At 41.3% G+C, this 19,566-nt stretch overlaps 1 protein-coding gene across 2 annotated transcripts in view; it reads left to right on the top strand.

The window, feature by feature from the left end:
• The window catches only part of CHPT1 (choline phosphotransferase 1), a 20,707-nt gene continuing 1,141 nt past the window's right edge, over positions 1 to 19,566 (top strand). Inside the window, exons 1-8 of one of the 2 annotated variants that reach the window (XM_084294078.1) lie at positions 1 to 333; positions 8,164 to 8,311; positions 9,262 to 9,403; positions 12,912 to 12,996; positions 14,698 to 14,829; positions 15,226 to 15,384; positions 16,685 to 16,810; positions 17,265 to 17,375. In XM_084294078.1, the coding sequence (XP_084150204.1) occupies positions 91 to 333; positions 8,164 to 8,311; positions 9,262 to 9,403; positions 12,912 to 12,996; positions 14,698 to 14,829; positions 15,226 to 15,384; positions 16,685 to 16,810; positions 17,265 to 17,375 (1,146 nt within the window). In that variant the 5' untranslated portion in view covers positions 1 to 90. The remainder of the gene's footprint in view (positions 334 to 8,163; positions 8,312 to 9,261; positions 9,404 to 12,911; positions 12,997 to 14,697; positions 14,830 to 15,225; positions 15,385 to 16,684; positions 16,811 to 17,264; positions 17,376 to 19,566) is intronic. The other variant, XM_084294079.1, reaches the window with a different exon arrangement.

The raw sequence follows: 19,566 nt of genomic DNA on the forward strand, positions 1-19,566 counted from the left end.
AGCGGCGGCGGCGGCCTGACCCCGGAGCCGTCCCCGGGCCGTCCCCTGGCCGGGCGGTGCGGAGCCGGAGCCGGAGCTGGAGGCGGCGAGATGGCCGCGCCCTGGGGTCTGCCCGCGCCCCTCAGCCCGGCGCAGCTGAAGCGGCTGGAGCAGCACCGCTACAGCGCGGCCGGCCGCTCGCTGCTGGAGCCCTGGCTGCAGCCCTACTGGGCCTGGCTGGTGGAGCAGCTGCCGCTGTGGCTGGCCCCCAACGCCATCACCCTCGGCGGCCTCCTGCTCAACTGCCTCACGGCGCTGCCGCTCGTCGCCTCCTGCCCCAGCGCCACCGAGCAGGTACCGCCCGGCACGGCAAGGCTCGGCTCGGCTCGGCTCGGTGTCCCCCCCTCAAGGAGAGTGGCCCCGGGTGTTTTTCTGGCAGTTTTAGGAGCCCCATTAGAGATACCTGCCCGCTCAGTTCCCTGGTGCAGAGATTTCATGGTAGTTGCGGTGGGAAATGCCAGGGGAAGGTTGTTTTGTGTAGGGTCTTTGTGTCTGAGAAGGGTGGCTGCTATATCGGGCTCATGGGCGTAAATGGTAGTTGGTTTGTGGTTTTGTATTTTTTAGTAACTTAGATGCACTGAGGTGAGTATTCTTGTTGGCAGGTGCATCCTTCTTAGCCCCTAATTCCTTTGTGCTAGAGGAGGTGTTTGTGGTACTCATGCTGAGAAACTGAGCCAGGTCAAAACTAACTTGGCTTTGGTCTGACCCTGATGGCTTCCCTGATGCTCATCAGCAGGCAGCCGCACTCTGACCTTACACACGGTAAGGAGAAAGGAGGATGGAGATGAGTGGATGGCTGGAAACCACAGGCTGCCGTCTTCTAATGGCACTTCCAAACTTAAAGTGCTTGTAGAACAGATACCTGCAGCTTACCTTTGTGATGTAGGTATCAATCCTGTGCCAGCCATGTGCCATGATGTGCATTTCAGCTTTTTTTTTTTTTTCTTCAAATTATTTTTTTCCTTGAGGACTCCTACTAACATAAAAAAGGTTGCCTTGCAGATATCCAGAGAATTACTTCTTCCAGGAGAGCTTTGGTTAGTTTTAGGGACTTTCATGTTTTTCTTTTTTTAATTGCCGAGGCTGCATTTTGTAAGAACCTGCAGTCTGGACCAAACTTCTGTTTAGATATCAGTATCTCAATTATAAATATGTAGCATAAAACCAGACTTCTCCTACTGTTTTATTCTTACAGTGAAGACAAATGTTCTGTTGCCTCCACACTGTGAGCAGGCACTGACTTTTTTTTTTTTCTTTTCTTTTTTTTTTGCTGCTCCCCTTGGTCATCATCATCTCTCTTCTGCTTGTTGAATGATTCAGCTTTTCTCCCCCCTAAGATGTCAGATCTGTGGATGGCTTTTTAAGAAAGCTAAAACTGTTGAAACACTAATAGGTGTTGTATACACTATTGTAATACCTTCTTCGTATTAATTCGAATGTGTGGGCTGCAAGGGCTAGGGGGGAGGAGGAACTGAAAATCATGTTAAAGATGAGCACATCACAGACTGAACTAATAGGATAGAGCATTTCTACATCACCTCACTGCGCTGGCAAGCCACTTGCTCCATTCATGAGCACGTCTTGATTACCTGATGCAGCGGATTTGTAAGGACATGTCATGTTCTCTTGGTGGAACTGTAAGAGCACTGGATAGAAAGAAGTAGCAAGCAGGTTTTTTGTTTGGTTGGCTTGTGTTTTTTTTTTTTAAAACACAAGAGTTTTAAGAGTTGTTTTGTGTGGTTTTCTACCTTAACAAGTCTTACTTGAACCGTTTTTAAAAGTCCTGCTTCGAAAGCATTGAAGTCTTGACGTCTGTGCAAGCCATCTGAAACAAGTAAGACTGGTAGTTGGTAAGCCATGAAAGTAAGTCTTAGGAATAAAAGCACCCTCAAGCCTAATCAGACCTGAGTTTCACCTAGCTCCGAGCTCGCTACAAGAGCAGCTGGTAGCAGATGCTGCAAACAGAGCTCTTTGCTGTGATGTGCCCTTCCAGCTGCCTGAGTACAGCAATTTAGGGGTTTCCCTGCAATGGATTCTACTCAGGTACTTGTTAGAACAACAACTGAGGGATCTGTTTCCCCACAGGCACCTACCCCCCCCCATGATTTTGCCTTCTGAATTCTTTGTTTTGAGCCTGTTTATACTTTTACTAAAATAGGACATAATGGAAACTGAATTTCCACAATTTAACTATACTTTCCCTGCCACACACAATGCAATTAATGTCTAAAACCATACAAGGCTCCCTTGTCCTCTCACTGCGTAGCAGTTATTTCCTCCGGTCATCTCCATCAGCATCAATAGCCACTGAAAGTTACTGAAGAAGCACAACATGTTTTGGCTTTTTAAATATTCTCTGCTTTAGTAATGTCTTCCTGTCTAGGAGCAGCATGGGTTGTGTCGCTGCCTTCTATAAATGCACACTTCATCATAAGCCTTCTTATCTCTGCCTGAGTCATTAGCAAGCTACACTCCTCAAGCACTGCTGGAACTAAAATCCATGTCTGTAGATTTTTATAGTGTTTGTCCCAGTTTCCTACTCGGTCCGTGTAACTGAGGGTAGGACAACAACCTATGGAAGTAAAATATGCTATACCAGCTGTGGTGGGGACATTTTCATGTTCTGTGCAGAGTTGATATATCTTCCTTACTGTGATTGCAGGCTCTGTCTTTTTTCTTTCTTCCTTTCTTTTTTTTTTGACACTAACCATAGAATATTTAAGAATTAAAAGTTTTGCTGACTTGAAGAACAGTGTGTGTTTCCTGCATTACAGTGCAGAAGAAGCACTTCTTACACGAGGATTTCCATTTATGCCACCCTTTGTTAGTGAACAGCTTGTTTTGCCAGGAAAAATACTCTACTGCAAGCTGACTTCTCTGAAGTAGCTGCAGTTACTTCATTAGGTTTTGCATGTGGAAACCCTGGTACCCCTTCCCATTCTGAGGAAAACTGACATGTTTTTTTTCCTTGCATCAGCACTAGGATGAAAACTGGCTTAACATAATTTTCCCTCTATCTTTTTTTTTTTTTTAAAAAAAAAAAAGAGAAAGAAATCTCTGCTCCTGCCCCTCTCACGGTTGCTCATTGAGGGACCCAGCTTCATTAAACCTTAGAGTTCAGCCACAGGTCTCTGTAAATATATGGGGAGCTAGAATTTTATCATAGGATTTTCATGCTAACAGTAACTAATACTTTGTATTGATTTTATATCTATTAAAAATCCTCTAGCAGTGGCTTTATAAAATGGTACAGTGACTTTATAAAAGGGTGCAGTGCCTTGCTGCAGCATGCTAGCTAGAAAACTGTAAGGCCACAGAGACCAAAAAGCAGGGGAGGAGCCAGATGACTCCAGCTGACCCTACTGTTTGCTGCTTGGAGGGAGAATAACGTTGGTGGAGCACTGTCTCTGCTTCTCTCTTTTAAGACCTCCCTCAAAACAAAAACATCAACAACAAACCCTTTAAACTGAAATCAGGGCTGTCCTGTTTGTTTATTTCCCCCTGTCAGAGGGAAGGCATTGACAGGCAGGGCACTGCAGATAGAAAGGGCGCACCGGAGCTTTGCGGGAGAGACGAAAGAAGCAGGTAAGAGGGTGCAGTGGAGCAGCTGGTAGGGACTGAGATCCTGAGGGCCATGAGGGAAGAAGCTCCTGGCCAGGCAGAGGAAAGGCATGAAGCACTGATTGGGATGGGGAATCCGTATAATGCCCAAGGAGTGAAGAACAAAGTGCTTCAGGAGTGAATGGCAAGAATTGCTATTTGGCATAAAAGAAGACAGCAAGGTTTGGGAAACCCTGGCATAGAAGGACAGAAGCTCTTTCAGAGGGAGCTTATTGGGGAGAGGAGGGTGCTGGAGGAATGCAGGGAGTCATGAAATGTACTTGGGCTGTACTATGATTTATTTATTTTTCCTCCCCTTGTTGTAATGCAGATTTGAAGAGCCCCTTCCCTTCTGTTGCTGTTAGTCTGGTTGTACGGAGGGCTTCGTGCTGAGAAGTGAGAGAAACAATACACATTTTTGGGGGGAAGGAGGAGGAAGTTCCATAAAAATGGCTAAGATAGAGCAAAATTAGTTAGGTTAGGCTGTGTTGTTGGACTGAGGAAATGAGATTATGACTGAATACGATGTGTAATGAAGGGGGGGTGGAGAGGGAGGGAAATACTCAAGCGTTGCAGAAACTCAGGCTGTTGAACTCCCAGGGCTTGAATCTTGCTTGAAATAAGCATTGAAGGATCTTCTCAGCATATCTAGTTTTCTGCAGCTGTCCCCGTGCTCTTCCATGGTGTGCTGTCACACGAGCAGGAGGCTCTGCGAGGACTGCTCTCCAACCTACACCTTCTCCAGAAGGCAAGGCGTGATGCACGGTCCTGTCAAACTATGTGCGTTATCCCAGCATCCTTAAACACCAGTATGATACCCTCAGGTTCAGCAGGTGACCTGACCTGTACCAGACCTGCATTTGACAAGACTTTAGAGCTGTGTAATCTTTCAGTTATCCCTTTTAATTTAAGCAGAGATGCTTTTTTTATTCATACTTTCTTTCCAGTAGGATCTGTGTTCTCTCCTATTAGAACAGCATCTGGCTCTGGCCAAATAGTGCATTTGCTTGGACAGGATATAACTTGGGGCAGAGATAATAAACACCTCATCAGTGGCAAGCTGATGGTTACTGGGAGCCTCCTGACCTTTCTGCCGGGTCTGTGAGCTGTGTCAGCATTCTCAAACGCTCCCACTTCTCTCATTTGTGAACTGCTTGGGCCCAACGTGGGAAGGTGGCCGGGGACATCCCTGGGTTGTCCATCCATTTAACCCGCTAAATGTGTAGCTGATGAAAGGGGTCTTTGGTCCTTGCTGCCTTGGGTTCAATTTGAACCGAGAGCCCAGGGATGCAATGCTCCAGATTGTGTTTCTAAGCCCTCTGGCAGTTCAGATGCTGCTGTTCCTGCTCTTAATGGGATCCTCCCCTCCTCACAGAGGTTTGTCTTGGTTTTTGGAGCCTGGGGGCTGGTTGGTTTGGTGTGTCCCAGCAGGAGCCAAGGCAAGCAGGCTTGGGTGAGTGGCCTTGGTGCTTATGCCCATCTTATAACTTGCAAACAGACAAGAGCCCTTTTTTGCCAAAAGATCTAATAGAGAGGCCAGACTGGAAGCTGCTTTGCTTTTTTGAGGTGTAAGGCAAGGTAAACATCGGCGATGTTACCTTGAAGAAGATTTCTCATGTCACATATTGTGGAGCTGTGGAAACTGTTTCACAAACTGACGGCAGCAACCAGCGAGCAACCTTTCTGTCCTCATTAGGACTGAGGCTGTGTTTCTTGGAGCTTGCCTTTCAGAAGACTGTGATAATACCAAACACGGGGCGTGGAACCTTACAGCTAGTGATGAAAAAAACGTGACACAACAGGTTTTTGTTCCTGGTTGTTGTTTCAGTTACAGAAATGATCCGGTTCAATGGGAACCTGCCCAGACGCTGGCATTTGGCTTCAGAGGTGCTCTGAGCCTCAGGCGTCCAGGAAACCCATGGTGGCGGGGGCAGAGCTGCCAGGCATGGCCTGGTTTTCTTGCCCTGATCCCGGGATTACTGTGACGAGTGTCGATAGATCTAAAGCTAGCTTTCTGTAACTTGCCAGAGTATGTCACAGCACGGGGCACCTCGTAAAACCCTGCGAACAATCAAAGTGATATCGGTGATAAAATCGGGCAGTCATTATTCCAACGTATGTCCGTAATGAAACTCTCAGCCTTTCTGCTCGTAGAGCTTCAGCCATAAATCTGTGTCAGGAGCTGGCTTGTTGGAGAATATCTGTTTTTCTTCCTACAGCAAAGTCACTCTGCAGAAGCCCGTATAGCTCTTCTGCTACCTTTAGTATGTGGATTATGTCACAAGTAAAATGATCTGAGCTTCCAGAGGGTCTTAACTGTGCCTTTACCTCTTGAAACGCTGACCTGTGGTGGACAGCCCATTCTTGTAGCTGCTGCCTCGCTGCAGGACGTGTGCCCAAATGAGCTCAAACCAAAAGCAGCCCTGGGGCTCTCGGTTCCTACCCACAGCTCTGTCATTCACTGAGCCACCACTCCAGTGGACTCCTCCTGCTGCTGGTAGGCTCTGTCCCCTTCGTTACAGGAGATAAACTTTTTCAGAAAACAAACTAGGAACTCATTCCCTGGTTTAACCAAAAAAAAATATAAATAAAATAAAAATTACTTTCAGTTGAACTGGACTGACAAGGGAGAAGAAACCTAAACACCTGGACTAATTCCAGTGGTAACAACCAAGTGTATATTGCTGTCATCACCTGACCTGAATTTTCATAGTGTGATCTTTGGTGTTTTGTTGAGTTTTGTTTGTTTGTTTCTGTCCCATACCTTATGTTAAATATCAGCATGCAAGTGTATACTCACCCTCTTTCACCTGCTCAAGGCTTCCAGCTTTACCTGTGACTTACAGTTTTTTCTTGGTTTCCTTGGGGAGAGGTGGCCTGGCCAGTTTTGAACATTGTTGTGACTTTTCTTGATTTGTATGTACATACAAATCCAAAAGTCCTACCTATAACTGGAGTCCCTAATTCTCTGGCTGTTGCTTCAAAGCTGGTTGAAGCAGCCCGGCTTTTCTGACATCTAATGGAGGAATGCTTAATTAATGAAATTACCCAAATAACAGGTAGCAGGAATACCATAAATTTGCTGACAATACTGTTTCCATACTAAAATCACAAAAATATGTGACAACACGCAGCCTTTGATACATGAGGAAGTCTGAAATAAAAAGCTACGGCTGTTTTCAGGCTCAGAACTGAGCCTCTCGTAAGTGCCATTTTCGGGAAGGGGGTTTTGTGACCAGTGTATCTTGAGGCATAACTTTTTGCAACAAAAAAACTGGAGTACAATGATGAGGAGGAAGAATTGGCTGGAGAGGCAGCTCACGGCATCTGTGTTCTTATTGATACCTTCCCCTGTCCCTTGCAATAAACTGAGTGGCAATTGTCAGTTTTTGCTTTTCCCCAACAGTGGCACTGGGTCCATCTGAGCAGGGACAAGCCTCAGCTCGCTGAGAGGTTTGAGCAGGTGTCTCTGATAGCCGTGACTAGGCTTATGAAATACACAAAATCGTATTGGTCTCTTTGCACTGCAGGAGAGGAACTGTAGAGGTGTGAAGCTGGAGCAGCGGCCTCTTTTCTCCTCTGGGAGTGGAAAAGAATCAAGTTTTGTGGCCGCTCGCTTATTTAAGTTGTAAATTGCATTTCCAACGTTCATACCTAACTTCAGTGCTCTCTTCGTGAACAGCACTTCCATATGTTAAAGATACCGGTGGGATCCACTTGAGGCAAACGTGTAACCAGGATTTTGTTCGAGAGTGTTGGAAGTAATTTTTAGTAAAAACAAATTCCTGGACAAACAAAGACATACTGACTTCGTGTATGAAAATGATGCACTTGAAAGGTACTAGTGTGCAGGATGATTCCTTTGAACCTGTAATGTTAATGTAGCTGATCCACAGGTTGTTTCGAAACTCTAATAGTCGATATCAGCCAGATAGCTGCTTGTTCATATTTAGTGAATGGTTTCATTTCTTCAATTTAATTTCCAAAATGTATATATATTCAGTTTGTGTATGTTGGAAAAGAAAAACCTTCCATAAGAGCTCAAGTCTTTTATTTAGTAAACTGTAAGGGGTTTTAATACCTATATGTTGTAAATCTGAGCAGATGATCCAGGTATCTATCACGTGAACTGCTGAGAAGGTTCATAAGTGTCTTGCTACTACTTTCTTTCTTAAAATCAGTTTCACTTTCATAACATTTTTCTGCACAAAGCATGCAACAATAATAGAAATACTGCAGTCTTAAGGTGGAAAAATAAGAAGGGGCACTAAAGTTTGTTTTTGCATTTTAAAATAAGAATAGAAAGACCACTGTTTCCCTGGGGTACCTGGAATAGTTCCTTGTGGTAGTTACTACAACTCACATAGAGACTAGTGCACGTAATTTGGTTTGTCCATTAATGAAGCAGCAACCAGCACCATGTGGTATAGTTCTGTGCTGCACGATATTTTACTTTTAATGAAGTAGATTATTGGCTAAGGATTTGGGAACTGCCTAGTGACCTTTTACATGAATCTCTTTCAGGCACCTTTTTGGGCATACATCCTGGGTGCGTTAGGACTTTTTATCTACCAGTCGCTGGATGCCATTGATGGGAAGCAAGCGAGAAGAACAAACAGTAGTTCTCCTCTAGGAGAACTCTTTGATCATGGTTGCGACTCTATTTCCACAGGTAGCCTTAATCTACTGTTACCCATCCTAGTTTTAAAAATGTTGCCTGTTTTCAAGAGGAGCTGACTAGTCACAGACTTGTTGAAATTGGAAGGAACCTCTAGAGATTGTTTACTCCAGATCTCTGTTAGAGCAGCATCAGCTTGTTCCCTTTTTTTGGGATAGCTCCACCGTCTCCTGGTCACCTTTGCATCCCTGACCAGTATCAGGGAGGATATTTCAGAAGTACCTTTAGCAGGTATTGGGTAATACACAGTCTGCTCTTACTGGTTGTACATCTTCATCTGCTTTGAATGAGCTCGGTGATGAACAAAATATTCACTAAGAGGATTTTAAGTGCCTGAAAGACTGATGTTGGCACATGAAAGTAAGGGCTCTGCTTTAAGTAAGAGGTTCCAAAATATCATTTGGGTAGTAGGGCATCCAGCCTGGTGGCTAGGAGGAGGATTTATGTTCCTTGTAAGAATAAATTTTAAAAAATTTGGTTTGGAGTCCCAAAAAAGCCTTGCTCAGTTTTACTTTCCATAACCTAGCTGCTGTTGGTGGCAATACCTTCTGGTAGCACTCCTACAACAGCTTAATGGCCAAAATGTTTGCCTTGGGAGCTGGCATGTTCTTTATGCCTCAGTTCCCAGCACACAGATAACTACTGGTCTCCCTGAGCTGGGCCCTGCTGTTGGAGCTGTGTCTGTGACCTAAAGATGACGAGATGACAGAGCCCACAGAGGGAACAACCGTTGTAGGCTGGGAAGTGTGGCCCTCCTGTTGAAGAACAGGAGTCCTGTGGCTGGGTCTCTCCCACCAGGACTGTCCCTGATGTTAGCTACTTATTGAAGAATCAGTCATATATAATTATTTTTGTTATAGTGATGTAAAATGCCTTGTGATTTAATTTCTCTTAACTGCAAGCAAAGAGGGTATGTGACTAACATGTTCATTTCTGCTTTTCAGTTTTTGTTGTCCTTGGATCCTGCATAGCAATCCGACTAGGAACAAATCCTGACTGGTTGTTTTTCTGTTGTTTTGTGGGACTGTTCATGTTCTATTCTGCTCACTGGCAGACATATGTATCAGGCACATTAAGGTTTGGAAAGTAAGTAGGTATCTTCAGAACTACCTGTGACAATGTCTGGGGCTGCTAGCTACTTGATTCCTGTTTCTTGTCCTTTTTTTTTTTTTTCCCCTGCTCTGTATTCCTATCACCTGCTTCCTTATCTCACTTCTGCCCTAGCAGCCTTGTGTTTTACCTGGCAAGAACTATAAAACTCTGAGTTATACTGTGCACAGGACTTGTTCTGTTAGCAGCTGATTTTAGCTCTATATGCTTTGTTTGCATGCATTTGGCTCTTGCCTGTGGATTTGTTTATGGAACCCATACAAGCACCATGCAGGCCAGAGCTGTCTTGCCCACAATGTAAACAAGTGCCCTGTGTAGGAATAGGAACAGAGCAAGCATCTGTGCTACCTCTCTTCATAATCTCCCTGACGTGGAACAGGTTCAGCCCAGGGGACTCTGAACCACATGAATTTTTAGAGGATTTTCCCTGGTCATAAATACATCTCTCTTCTACAAACATGTTCAGTTTCCTTTGAACAAGCTCTGTATCCAGCACAAGCCTAGGCAAGGGAGTTCCACAGTTATGCCAGTACTCTTAAGAATTACCCCAGGTTTATTTGAGGATTTTGCTTTTAATCTGGTTCATAATTGGCTTTGATATCTACGAGGTTTTGTGTTAGTTCACAGTTCTAGTGACTTCTGTGATGCTGTAGAAATTGAGTCTGTTCTCACTAAATTGTAGGAGCAAGGGTCACTGACAATCATGTAAAAGACACCAATTTCAGTTTAACTTTGTGTGGGGAATGCTGTCCCCTCCTGTAGCCATGGTGATGCCTAGTATGGTCTTTTGCTGTCTTTAAACAAAGAGCTGCACTTTAGTGATTTCTTAAAAGAGGAAAAGCGACATCCTTCACGGCAGTATTTGAAACGTGACAGATGAAGGCTGTCCTTGTGGTAATTAATCCTGGTCGTGTTGAGTTGCCTGCTAGCTCTGTCCTGCAAGAGGCACCTCAGCACATCAGAGCATCGCTGGTCATGCAGGCCAGTGGTCAGCTGTCTTTGCATGCTGTTTGGCATCTATCTCCCAAGCAAGCTGCCTCTGCGGTAACGTTAAGAGATCCTTTACTTGCTGTTAATGCATTCTGCCACAGAGACTATTAACTCTTGTACCCGCTTACACATCCTGCTTTTTTAAAGGATATCTGTAGACAAAAACAGATGCTTTTTTAGGGTGATGGTTGAAGGTGGGTAACTTCTGTACATGACAGTGGACTGCAATGGAAATGGAGTATGCTGTAAGCACAGGGATTTTGTACAAATGGTTGTTTTTCTGTGCCTTTTATTCCTGCATAAAATGTGAGAATGTTTTCCCCCTATTAAGAAGGCACTGAGGCTCTGATACTACATAAAACTTCTTTGCTAAAACCTTAGTGGCTTTTGTGTAAATACAGTGCTAATGCACGGTACAAGCAGTTTGGAGTGGTCTGGTATTCCATGCTTCTTGTGTGAAGCTGAGCAGACACAGTTTTCCTCCACGATAATTTATTTCTGTTCAGTGAAAGCAAATCAGATTTTTTTCAAGGCTCACAACTTTCTTAAGCATAGAGGTGAGTCTAAATGAAGGCGATAGTTTACAGCTCTAACTATGATAATACGTAATATGGATGGAAGCTTTCACTGATGCTGTTCCTGAATTAGTGGTATTTGATTTTGGAAATTAAATGCCAGGTGAGTCTTACCATTGGTGGCCAGGAAGGATCAGAGCAGCTGGATGCCATGCCACTTTCAGGCTATGTAGAATACTGTCTTGCCTGATAAAATCTTTGGACTTAAATTTGGGCTGTGTTGTAATCAACTGTCTGTAAAATTAAAGACTAAACTTCGGCACATGCAGTGACTCAACTCGGGAGTTCAAGCCTCCTTCCCCTCCAACAATAAAAACTGTACAGCTCAGAAATCCGGGTTTAATTGTTCAGAGTGCAAAGTCTGAACATTGGAATTTGCATCTGAATGTTTTTGTGTGACATAACAGACCAACTCAGTGTGCATCTGCAGCAGTAACCAAGGCAGAGGAAAAGCCCTCTCCCAGCAGCACTGTCCTACTTCCCCCTGTGTGCTCATGTCATTGACTTGGAGCCAATTCACTGAAGAGGCAGAAAACAAAAACTTGCACAAGGAAACAGTGCGGCTTGCTGGCACCTCGTGGTCTGGTTAGTACTACAGCCAGAAGTGAGGGAGCAGAATGGCACAGGAGGGAGAGAGGACAGCCCGTTCTTACAGCTTTAAGCAGTGACGAGCACCTCAGCATGGCATCTGGTTGTGACTTAATGGCTCTTCTAAGACTGATTCTGAAATTTGTGGTGGAACTTTGCATATTTTATCACTGTCTTTCGTTTGAAAGCTTAACGTTACTGTGAGTGTCAAGATCAGATAAATGTTTTCCATTAGCCAAAAGCTGATTGCTATCTCCTTTTTAAAATACACTGTTTTCTGTGCAGATCGTTTGCATGCTAAGCAAGAAATGAAACAACTTGACTTTGGTCACAGTACTTTAAAATAGCAAATCTGTTTAACTGCTAAAGAGAATGTCACATTTTAAACGTCCACTTGTACTGCTTGCCAGTAACTTCAGTACAAAGATCCAGTACCTATCTAAAAACCTTCACTAGCATAAACAGTACGTTAGACATGCGCTATTATTTATTTATTTAAAAGCTGTATGGAAAGTATCTTCCTCTTGAGCCTCTGCTATGCTTTTTTGTTTTGTTTTGTTTTTGTAAGTTTTGTAGGGTTTTTTGGTTTTGTTTTTGTGTGTGGTTTTTGTTTTTACATATTCACGTCTTCTCAAAATAAAACAATTCAGTGATCAGAGACAGTAAGGCTGTCTTGTCTGAGAACAAAAAAGGTGGAATTCAGAGTCTAGAAGGTATACAAGGCCACCTGTTTTATAAAATGTTTTAAGGCAGAAGGCACTGTGTCAGTTACGACCTCTGAAAGATAACAGATGTTCAGCTATCCACTAACTCAGTCCTCAAAATACTGCCCTTATGTTTTGCAGGCTGTATCTGTCAAGTTGTCATGATACAATGGCTTAAAGAAATCCCTTCTGTCCCATTCTGCTCTTCATGGTCCCTACTTTTGTATGATATGCTATTAATGGAAATGTTTGACTATGAGCTTGCCTTAATGTTTAACCTTGATTTGTTACTTACCCAAGAAGTCTGTAATTTATTCAGAATTCTAAAATAGTTAACAACGTATTCATTAAGCACTCTTTTCTCCTATTAAAATTCTATTTAGCTTGCTCTAGATAGGCTTATAGGTTTAATTTTAAAGGTTAACCAAAGATGTGTGCCTCCAGATAGAGTATCTTTCTCAGTCAAGGAAAGTCATATTCCTGACACATTTCATGGCTTGAGGAGGTAATTTGAAATAACTGGGTGGAGGTATTTGAAATAACTGTTCCCCCACCCCCATCCACTATACTTAAAGCAAACAGAACCTTTCTTTTAACTAAATTTCTATTCTTTTCTTTTCTTCCTAGAGTTGATGTAACTGAAGTTCAGATAGCCATAACACTGCTGCTTTTGATATCAGCGTTTGGTGGAACGGCAATATGGGACTATAAGGTAAGTGTATTAAGTATGCAGTGTTCCTGTGGTGTATGGAGCTCCTGTTGGGAGTTGCCAGTTCCTACGGTATTTGAAGCCATCCTGTGCAACTGTGATCAGCTCCTTCTAGTTCTCTAACGTTCTGTTTTGGCTTCTCGTACAAATACAGCTTATATTTACATTGTAGTTAACTTAGGTAAAACTGTGTGACTTCCTAGACACAATTTTAGAGCTGTGTAGAGGAAAAAAGACCCCATCTGCCATATAAACTTCTGATCTTCCACTACTATTCTGTTTGTAGTTAAGCTTTTACATGTTTTTCTTTTAGTTTTCCTTTGGGTATTTTATTATAAGACAAACATTTCTGTTCAGCTAAATGATTTATAGGATTACTTTATCGATTCTGTTATTTAGGATCAATATTTATTTTTAGAAAGCTTGATTTTAAAATTGAAAGATTAAATGCATTAATTTGTCAAAACTATGAGATGAAGTAATTCAGATTCACGTCCGTCGAGATGTACTGATTTTTAATGGGTTACGTCAGAGCTGACATAAATGCCTGTATTTAAAGAATTGTTTTCTGTCCAAAACAAACAAACAAACAAAGTTTTCTGTCTGGCTTTTATTTTGATCTTTAATGATACACTTCAGTATGCATCAAAAGTGTATTAGACTAACATCTTCATCTTCTGTAGTATCCTTACTTAGTAATAAATAGTTCTGTTTGGTCATAGGAAACAGAAGAGCTGAGACAATTCCATGGTGTTGATAACCCATGGATATTGATCTAAATATAAACCACCAACTAATTCAAATTAGTTCACCAGTTTGCACAGTCATTAGGAAATGTTTAGATGAACTTTGTTTCCCTCTTCCATCCTGTAAGGTTTTTTTTCTTTGTTTTCAAACAGCATATTTTTGTGTTGCTAAACAAAGTAGGTACATTAAAATTTAAACAGTAGTGAATTATAATTGTTTCTTCTTCCACAGTAAAATCTGTGGTAGTTATGCTGTATCTCAAAACAATCTATGTTCAAAAATATAATCAGTGGTTTCAATTTATTGCTACTTTTTTAATCCTCTGCTACCTTTGGAAGTTTCTTTGAAACTGCAGTTGATTCTGAAGGTAACTGTTTAACTGAATTTTTTATCTGGAGATTATCCTAAATGCAAAGATACAGCATACAAACAATATGCATCAAAACAGAAGGCAGGCAGATGGTGTTTGTGTTTCCTGTGGTTCAGTATTGTTTCAGCCACTGAAATGGAAGGATCTATCCTTCCTGCCCCTCCCATGTCCTGGGGAGGCAGTAGTCTGTGTCAAGTTTTTTGCTTGTAATGTTTTTCAAATGTTTTTACTACATAAGGATATACAGAGGAAAATCTAGCTCAACTTCACAACCAGAACTTGAATACTCAAAAGTTGAGTTTAAACATTCCCAAAAGAAATTTGACATCTTCTAAATAAGGAAACAAATTCCAAATACTGTCTTCCATAGCTTGTTCCCAGGAAAGCAATAGTTCAAATAAAATGATTGCTTATAAGGTTTCAGTAGCTTTTTTTAATCACTTATTTTCTTAAAACAAACAAACAAACAAAAAAAAACGAACAAAAAACACACACACAAAAAAATAAAACAAAAAAAACAGCAACAACACTCTTACCACACTCTTACCATTGACCTTTACTATCTTTTTCTTGTTTTTCTTGCTAAGGTCCATTTAGTAGGCTTAGAGCTGAAGTTCTTTGCAGTTTTTGGCATACTGTGTGGAACAGCGCTTTCTTTTTTCAATTACTTCCGTGTCATCTTCAGTGGAGGGGTTGGAAAGAATGGATCTACAATAGCAGTAAGTTACGCCCATAATTTGTTGGTCTTCAGATAATCATAAGGGTTTTTATCAGTTTAAGCATGTAAGCAGATAAGGATATGAATTTCACACCTTAATGATACTCATGTGTTGTTTGGAGTGTTTGTTGGCTAAAGCAAATACTTCAGTACCTATCTGCTCTCTTCCTGTTCCTGGATTTCTTCCGTCACAGGAACCAGCAGTGACTTTTCTTACAGAATTACGTAAAGGTCACCATAAAGGATGCTAATAGTATTAGCACAATGCAAATGGACTTTCCCTGAGTTTTGACAATGTTAATTACTTTTATTTAGCGGGTGTTGTAATATTTGTAAAACGTTGATCTTACGGTGCGATTGAAGCTGACGATGAGTTTTCTGTTCCTTTTTATTTCAGGGAACAAGTGTTCTTTCACCAGGCGTCCACATTGGGCTACTTATCACACTGGCTGTTGTGATCTATAAGAAATCTGCAACCCAGCTGTTTGAAAAACATCCTTGTCTGTATGTCTTGACATTTGGATTTGTGAATGCTAAAATCTCACAGAAGTTAGTGGTAAGTAATCTTGTTTCAGTCCTAAACATAAACTGCTTCCTGGCTTAACTCTTACTTTCTGAATCAGTGAACATCATGCAAGTTTTCCTGTTCTGCCCTGCCTCCCTATTACCAGTTTCATTATGACCAATACACTGAAATAGACTCAGGCTCCTCCAGAGAGATTATTATATATGATACTGATTTAAAAAAAAAAATAAAAATCAATGTATTGGTTAGAAATTTTGGTTTTATTTAGCTTGCTCCTAGAAATAAATTGTAGTTTATACACTGATTTCAACATCAGAAATGCAGTCACTGCCTTAACTAGCAGTGCCATGACTTCTGACTTAATTATAAGACATGAATTTACATCCTTATTAAAATGAGAAGATAAATGTATCTACCTTTTATCTCTTCTGTAACTAATAACCTTGTCAATGTGTTGAAAAACAACAAAACTAAAACGGGTATTCTGCAGGCTTTCTAGCTAAACAGGAATTCACCTACGTGTCTACATTACTAACCTGGTTCAAGAGAACTCTTGTTAAGAAGACTGAGCATTAAGATTGAACTTGAGGCAATTCATTGATCAAATACCTTGGCTCCTGTGCTCTTCCAGAGGGGCCTTGGGTCCTCTCAAGATGCAGCCATCACTGTATGTCAGCCAGATGCTTCTGAGCAAAGCATGTTTTGCCTTGATGCCTTATGCATAGCTTTGAGGATAGTCTGCTCCAGAGGCAAATCTGTACAAGCAGTGGGGAAAGGCTTTTGCCCTGTTTAGCTCCCCCACTTTTCTGATACTTACTGCAGGTCTTGTTCTTAACTCACTGGAGTAAGGAAACTGAAGTAAAAGCCTCTTTAGCTGTGCCAGGGTGTGAAGCTGGATGGAGACGTTCCAGTACAGCACTTAAAAAGTAAGAGCAGGGAACCCAGTCAAATAGCTAAAATGCACGGAGGTAGATGTAATTAACTGTATTACAAAAGAACACTGAAGGACCTTTGTACTGATTTTTTACATAGTCAAGATATACTGATTATTGAAATAACTGATAGCACTCATTAAAGTGCTACATATTGATTGAGTAACCTGGAAAAAGGTTATTTGGCCCTTAAAATAAAGCCTGTCAGAGCAGCAGGCTCTGGAGCATTTGTGAAGCCCTTGGCCTGTCTTCTGCTTATTTCCCAAAGGCCCCTTTGGAGCAGGCAGCTGATGGGTGAGGACATCGTGCTTTCTCGCAACTCAGGTGGAAGCTTTCTGGTAGATACAGTGATGTTGCAGTAGTGCATTCTGTGGGTTGTGTTGTTTATTTTTAAATAGGTGGCTCACATGACGAAAAGCGAGATCTGTCTTCAAGACACTGCATTTATTGGGCCAGGACTTCTGTTTTTGGACCAGTACTTCAACAGTTTCATTGATGAATATATTGTTCTATGGATAGCACTGGTAAGCATTTTGCTTTGTATTTTTCATGTGGTGCATATTTAAAGGAATGGATTGAGAACTGTTTCTGACATTCTGCTCTGCCATTTTGGACTTGCTCAATTTCACCTGCCATTGTGGGAGGAATGCCAGGATACTGTGTAAATAAATATTTTGGGAGCTAGCTGGCTTTCTTTCCTTGGAACGGAGATCTGGAAGTAAAATGACAGATCTCTCTTCTAATTATGCTTTAATTCAGGTGGTTTGTTTAAAGCTACTCTGCTAACTGTAGACTAACCTTGTTTGTCAAATTTTGGTAAGCACTTAGTGCTGTTTGTTTTTCTTCTTCTAAAGTAGACTACTGTATATCGTAATGCTAACATGCTTCCTAAAATTGGGTATATTCTGATCAAAGCATAGCTGGAATAGCTTTGAAAAATACTTGTTTTTAACCTGTTCCATTTTTGTTTTTTTGAAGTTCATATCCTTGTTTGATATGCTGAGATATGCCACTGCTGTATGCCTACAGATCGCTGCTCATCTTCATATACATGTCTTCAGAATTTCATCTCATCAAGCTCCTGAACAGGTTCAAAACCATAATGACTGATTAAATAGGTCAAGGAGAAGAAAAGCAGTTAGGGGAATGTTGAATGAAGCAGCCTCTCTTTTTGAGAAGACAGCTTAAGCTTTTCAATAAACTAGTGTTGGGAGAAAGCTCATACTATCCCAGATATTACCAGATGTTAGAATTACTAAATACAAAGTCCTGCAGATTCTATTGTGATTAATACTTTTGAACCAGGATCTACTTCCCCCTATGTTCTAGATATTGCAGCTGTTACTTTACAATCGAAACTTTTGTTGTTTCCTGTTAGGTAACCTTAATAATGTTCTGGTCTGGGGAATGTAAATTGCAAACCACGGTGCTACCAACCAGAATTCTAAGAGGAGTTTCACTTTTTCTTAGACCAAGTGACTAATCTTCTAGCATTAGTTTCTAAAGTCTTCTGCTGTGAAGTGGTAGTAAGAGGCATCAGTGAATACAGTTCTGCATTGTCAAAGCTGCTAAAGTGAGGCATCCATGAGGTAAAACTAGTAATGTTTTGGTATTATGATGGAGGAAGTATGGAACAGGGAAACTACCCTCTCCTCCAAAATACTGTTGTGAGTGCCTATAGGATTCATGCAGTCTCTGGTCTCTAAGTATATAACCTGCTGTTACTAAATAACAGTTGTAGCTTGGTTATTTTTTTTCCAAGTACAGTTTCTGGTTTTGTGGCCGTAATAAGGTTTGCCTCCTTGTGCTCCATTATCTAGACTGTAGGTAGCTGGGTACTGTGAGGACACTGGCTTTACCTACCTTAATTTATGTCTGTGAAACTGCACAAGTTGAATGAATCAGTTCTTTGACAAACTTTAGTGACTGTTTAACTGTGACAATGCAACCTACCTATGTATAATTAATTCCCTCTGAAGTATGTTTGCTACTGCTGTATTAATTTACCTTGTAATCCATCTTGTAACTACCACTGTACTTTATCCAAACAAAACTGCAAGGAACTAAAATCCACTGCATAGTAAAACTCTCCAAAAGAGACAGTCAGGTCTAGTATCAGCCTTTCTTCTTTTCATTAGCAAAAAGCTGAATAAAAGTAGCTTATTGTCTGTGCTAGTAAATCACACTTTGCACACAAATGCAGCTTAAGCTCAAGCTCCTTCAAAGAGGTGATATGTGAATACTATTTTTGTAAAAAAGCTGTTGAACGTAAGTGTTCGTTACCACTTTTATTTGCTGCCATGTAGCTGAGCTGTAAGTTCATAAATACCTTCCTGAACTGTACAATAAAGAATGCTATAATTTGTTTTAAAAATATTACTGCTGCAGCTTCCTAGCTGCTACATGTTAATCCAAGAAGACTGCCTGAGGTGTTCAAAGAAGTTCAAAAGTGGGGAAAAAAATGTACATTTCTGTCTAAGAAGGAAATAGTGACATATCAGAGGGATATTTGTACAAGTTACTGCCAAAGGAGCAGCATGCCAATTAAATATAGATTAGGAGTTCAGTCCTTTCCAGATGAGCCCTACTGTTCCTGTTCAAGGCTGGGAAAGACACAGCATCTACACCTGAACTTAACCTAAATGCAGGTCATAGCTAAATAAAAGGGAAAATGGTGAAGGCCAGGTCAGTTTGTCTGAATGCTATAAAAAAGTTAATCACCTGGTAAAAGCACATGCATAGGCAACTTTTTAGAATGAGAAGGTTTGGTTCCCCTGAAACCTCAAAAATGTAGTGTAGTAAAAGGTATAAGTCCTTTTAAAGATATGACAGAAGTAAAGAAATTAAATGATAGGAAACTACTGCAGAAATCAGAAAAAAAAAAATAATAGTAACAAATAACCTAGTACTGAAGATTGGAAGCAAAAACTGTTAAACTGTATTTTGTGGCATCATCTAGACATCCTTAAATACTGAACCTGAGCACCACTGCTCAAATTAACAGCAGTAGTTACCTGATTCCCACCACGTCCATACTACCTCATACATCATTCTAGCAATGTAATTTCTGTGTTTGCTCTGTCTGAGTCCTGTCAGACACAGAACAAAACAGCTCCATACAGGCTACTTGCTCAACTTCAGTTGCAAGCTAACTCACAGAAAATTTAGCTATCCCTAATCTGCCTCCCCAAACCTATGAACTGTCATCAGATAACTGGATTCTGCAGGAGAAGAAGCTGTATGGACTGCTTTTGAAATACATTGTTATAAAATCACCACA

Source organism: Netta rufina (assembly GCF_964035555.1).
Source record: "Netta rufina genome assembly, chromosome: 1".
Lineage (NCBI taxonomy): Eukaryota > Metazoa > Chordata > Aves > Anseriformes > Anatidae > Netta > Netta rufina.